Below are 5,225 nucleotides of genomic sequence, written 5' to 3'. Positions count from 1 at the left end.
CTAAGTGCATTTAGGCTAAACAATGACCGTTATTAGTCCTTTCTCAGAATCGGTACGGGGAGACCTAATGTCGTGGGAATACATATCCGAATACGTGACTATACAATAGGTTAACAGATTAGACGTCCTGAGAGATCTACCCTTTGTAAGGCGGTACGTAGGCGATATCAGGTCATTCTGGACTGAGCACTGCCAGTGTGTGTATCTCCTTAATCATCAATAAATGCTGTGAAACGACTGTCGGCCTTTTACTTGGATCCTCCACCCACCCCTACGTAACAATATCTACGAAACGAGATCTTACTTTAGATGAAACCACTTTGGTGTTAAATCGTATATATGAAAGTTAGTAAATTACGAAATTCATACGAAGAAATAAAATTAGAAGCGAAAAAAATGGCCAGGAACGTCAAACGTCAAAATATCATTAAACGTCATTCTAATGAGTTAGCATCCGATTACAGATTCAACAGTGAACAACTATTCAGAGTAAATGTATTTTATAATATTATTGACAAGGTAACCGTTCAACTTAAAAGTCGCTTTCAAGGAATGCAGTTAGTGAAAAACTATTTAAGTTTTCTTGAACCTCGCAATATTATGAATTCATCAGAAGAAAATATTTTAGGAAATTGTTTAAAATTAAGGAAAAAATATCCAGAAGTTTTCTCAGATCAATTTGATGACCAGTTCAGTCACGTAATTTTATTATTGAAAAACGATTTCACTGAAAACACGACCATAAATCATTTTTTACAAAAAAATGCGGCAAAATTAGAAGTTAAAAATTTAATTAGTTAATATGAAAGCAAGAATGAAAACAAATAAAAATTGGTGAGCTTTTTACAAAATTTTTTTCTATTATATGAATATTTATTATGTAAAATATGTACATGAACTTATTTCATTTCGTATTTAAAAATAAATTTCAATTTTACGTATTTTTTGCATCAGGGCCCAAAATTTCTAGGTACGCCACTGCGTCTAGGATTCATTATTTAACAACTCGAGTACGTCTGTACATATTTAAGTCAACAACACCAATACATAATATACCTATATATAGGTACAATCTACAATAGTGAAGATCAGTAGTGCAGAGAATGGAGTGTCAGAAGACGTTGTTACTCCTTTGGAGTATTTTTTTAATTTCAACTGTAGTCGGTGTGGATGTTAAACAAGTTCGGGCAATTGTATGGATACCGTTATTTTTTTTTATTATTTGTTGAATAAAGCTTAAATGATATTTTATAAAAGACATATCGAATTGAAGAAGTCTTAACAATTTGTGAGTAAAGTCAAACCGAAACAGTGATTTCGGAACTGAAAATTGGACTTCCACTAATTTTAAATATAACGGCTCATTTTTGTGTGATGTTCAAATGATACCATATACATATTGCAATTTTTTTTCTTTAATAGAAATATTTAAAACAATATGGATATATAGAAACTACCATGGAGGCTGAATGTTTAGTCGACGATACGGTGTTGGAGAACGCATTGAGAGAATTTCAATCGTATGTCAATTTGAATATAACAGGTAATATATGTACTGGCTAAACTTGCATCGCATATTTGCCATTTTGAAACAAAATTATGATATTGCATTTTTGAAGGAAAATTGGACGCTGAAACTATTTCAAAGATGGACAAATATCGCTGTGGAAATAAAGAGAAAAATTTTAATAGAAGTATTCAACATTTAGATAATGGTTCAGGTATGTACTACACATAATCGATATTATTTGTTATCTACTAAATACCGCGAGTTGTTACCTCACCTGAGGCACGTACCAATTTAGTGCTTTCGTCCCCAGTCGCCAGGGGCATCAAGTTCCTCAACCGGATGTCTATTCGATTGGATTTGTTTAATCTAAAATATACTGATCTGGTTGAGGTATTGTTTAATTTGAGATCGTAGCACCTTATAACTAGAGGTAGGACCGGAAGCGCGCCATATATTGTTCCATTATTGTAAATGCTTTGTAAAAAAGGTTCGGCAAACCTTTAACAATGCATTTACGACATGTGAACAATGAACAGCGCGCTCTGGGTCCGCTCTTTACTTATAACATATTATATTTTTATATTTCATATTTTATGTTTTTATATTTTTATATTTTCATATTTTCATATTTTTATATTTGTTTTTAATTAGTATATTCGCATTTTCTTTTTATGTAGCCATAGTGAAGACTTGGAGCCAATCTGTAAAGTCACTATGGCAAGTTTGTAAATAAATAAATAAATAATAACGAATATTATAGGTATAATATTTTAAAACATGAACGGATTTGAATGAATTTATATCAGAGGGTTAATTGGGTTGATTTATTAAAAAAGACATTAATTTGTCCGAAATAATAACCTTCGAGTAAAAAACCAAATTAAAAATGAAAATCAAAGTCGACAATGAAAAAAATTAAAGTAACATTAGAACGAAGGCAAACAAACAATAGTAAAAGTCAATACGTTTTATTTAATTTTCTATTCTTCTTATTGGGTCATAGTGAATTTACAGATAAACCCAATTTGTCACCGTATAATATTATTTTTGCCCAAATCGCATTTTTCTGACCAACACCCGATTTTCTAGTTGTATAAAATAGGAGTTCTTACAATCTTAAAATTGTTATACCTAAAGCTAAAATTTAGTATTATTATTATTTAATTTGTAGTAAAATGGAAGAGCAAGAGTATAACATACATAGTAAAGGATTCCTTTTATCTGAAAAAAAAAATTATCGACGATGAGGTGTTGAAGGCTTTCAATTTTTGGGGGCAGCATATGAATATAATTTTCTCCGCAGTACAACATGGAGCGGATATTGAAATCAGGTTGAAATATAGTAATAATAATACAAGTAATTGTTTTAAAGATTTATAAAAATAACTTATTTTATTGCAGATTTGTCAAAACGCATCCCAGTTTCGGTGCACTTAGCAACCGTGTATTCGGTACTACCAGTTATCCGGTGAGTTAGGTGATATAGCAGTATTATCACAAGTTAATTGATTTTTTATACGATGTATTTACTCTTAGGGTATTTTGGGTAAAATTTATGTGAAGGATGACTGGAAGACCCTTGAAAATCTGTATCATGTTTTAGTTCATCAAATAGGACATGTTCTGGGGTTAGAACATGAGAATTCATCTTCAATCATGTTTCCAATACATAATTCGGAACAGTCGAACATTATCAAAGCAGATGATTCGGCTCTGGAAACGATTAAGGTAAAGTGATATTTTTTGGATTTTAGATTTATCAAAAATAAATTTAATATATCGTTTTTCAGAATATGTACGAAGAACAATCTTCAAATCTAAATTCATTATGTTACGTGGATTCAATTGATGCAATATTTACGACGGCGGACAAAGCTCATACATATGTCTTTAAAGGTGGTTATTTGGTTTTTAAATAAATAAAATATTGTATTGATAGTATTTTAATACAATATTTAAAATATCAGACAAACATTATTGGAAGATATCAGACGGAAAATTGGTTCCTGAACATCCCAAGCTAATATCAAATAGATGGCCACTGGTCGATGGCCCAATTACTGCTATTTACCAAGATGAAAATGGATTTACATTCATTTTTAAAGACGACATATTTTGGAAATATATAGGAGATTTATTGATCGATGGATACCCAAAAATGATAAAAGATGGTTAGCAATAAATTATTTATTTGCGATGTATCAAAACCATACATTAAATCTATTGAGTCTATATATTTTTTAGTATTTATGCTTTTTAATAGATTTTATTGCAGATATTAATGTTGTTTATTCTAACTTACAGTTTTCCCGGAGAGTGCTTCACATATCAAAGCTTTCTTTAAAATTAATAATAACATTTACATTTTTAAAAATGATTATTTATATGTTTATAAAAAGAATTTAAATTCCTTAAATATGAAGGATTATGAATTATTATCACGAATTGAAAGAAAACGAACACAAGAATTACCAAATCAAAGGTACCAGTATGGCTATAACGAGAATAGTGGAAGGCCTTTGACGAATTATTACAAATTTCCTGAATTTGATACAATCTCCTACAAAAATGGAGAGAGCGAGTTGGCGTTTATCAGTGGAATAAAATATGAAAAATTAAATGTTACTCTTCTGGTCAGTAACACATGTAATTTTACATATATACCTACATGTACATATGTACATATATACATATATGCGTTCACAAAGATATACTTATACATGTATATACATATACATATACATATGTATATATGTATATATATATATACGTATATAAAAAAAAAAAAATATATATATATATATATATATATATATATATATATATATATATATATATATATATATAAATATATATATATATATATATATATATATATATATATATATATATATATATATATATATATATATATATATATATGTATATATATAAATATATATTTTTTTTACTTAAATATACACAAATAAAGTGGATTTTATTTTTTAGAGAGAATTTACCACGGATAAAATTACTTCATCGACTACAATTGCGAAAATGTTTGGTTGCGATGATTTTGTGCTATCCAAAAGTACTGTACAATTGGATCCGCAAAGTCAAGAGATGGAAGCAGACGCAACAACAGAGTTTGTAAGTGACTATTAAGATGAAGACCGCTTTTAAAGTTATATAAATCATAAAAAAACTGAATTTAAATTCGAAAAAAAACGAGGAATTTCTTATATTTTTTTTATAAATAAGCCAAAAATATTCTGGAGATATTAGAAAGATCATAAAAAACACTGTATCGCAGATGTAAAAAAAAAATCATCAAACATCCTTGTACATGTTTTGTCCATATGTACCTGTAGAATTTGGTTTTCAAACGTAGAAGAGTGTATGTATGTATAAATAATCAAGTTGGTATGTATGGGTCAAATGACATGCTGTTCATTTCAACGCATCAAATAAAGTAGGTATGTAAAATTAAATATAATTCAAAGCACTTAGGGTGTCTTATTACTACCCGTACCTCGTGTCCTTTTACAATTTAATCCTACATATGTACAGACTAGGGATCCCAAATATTCGTCGACTTCAACTATTCGATATTCGAATAGTTGAAATAATTACACATGTATGTGCTAACTTATTAATTACATTATATTTATATATGTAATATATTAAAATTAATAAAATATAATTTTAAGAAAATTAAAAAAAACATAAAACTAAA

At 28.7% G+C, this 5,225-nt stretch overlaps 1 protein-coding gene across 1 annotated transcript; it reads left to right on the top strand.

Moving 5' to 3' along the window:
* Window positions 1–1,008: 1,008 nt before the first annotated feature.
* On the top strand, window positions 1,009–4,997 carry LOC143909508 (stromelysin-2-like). Its single transcript, XM_077427519.1, has 10 exons — window positions 1,009–1,193; window positions 1,423–1,543; window positions 1,620–1,721; window positions 2,682–2,841; window positions 2,912–2,978; window positions 3,047–3,238; window positions 3,301–3,406; window positions 3,478–3,681; window positions 3,815–4,143; window positions 4,499–4,997. Exons 1-10 carry the CDS (start codon window positions 1,104–1,106, stop codon window positions 4,652–4,654), a joined length of 1,527 nt encoding a protein of 508 aa, XP_077283645.1. The 5' UTR covers window positions 1,009–1,103; the 3' UTR covers window positions 4,655–4,997.
* The last annotated feature ends 228 nt before the right edge of the window (window positions 4,998–5,225 follow it).

This window comes from Arctopsyche grandis, chromosome 3 (genome assembly GCF_051622035.1).
Source record: "Arctopsyche grandis isolate Sample6627 chromosome 3, ASM5162203v2, whole genome shotgun sequence".
Taxonomy (NCBI): Eukaryota; Metazoa; Arthropoda; class Insecta; order Trichoptera; family Hydropsychidae; genus Arctopsyche; species Arctopsyche grandis.
Note: the sequence above shows the minus strand (reverse complement) of the source record. Positions and strands in the feature narration are given on the sequence as shown.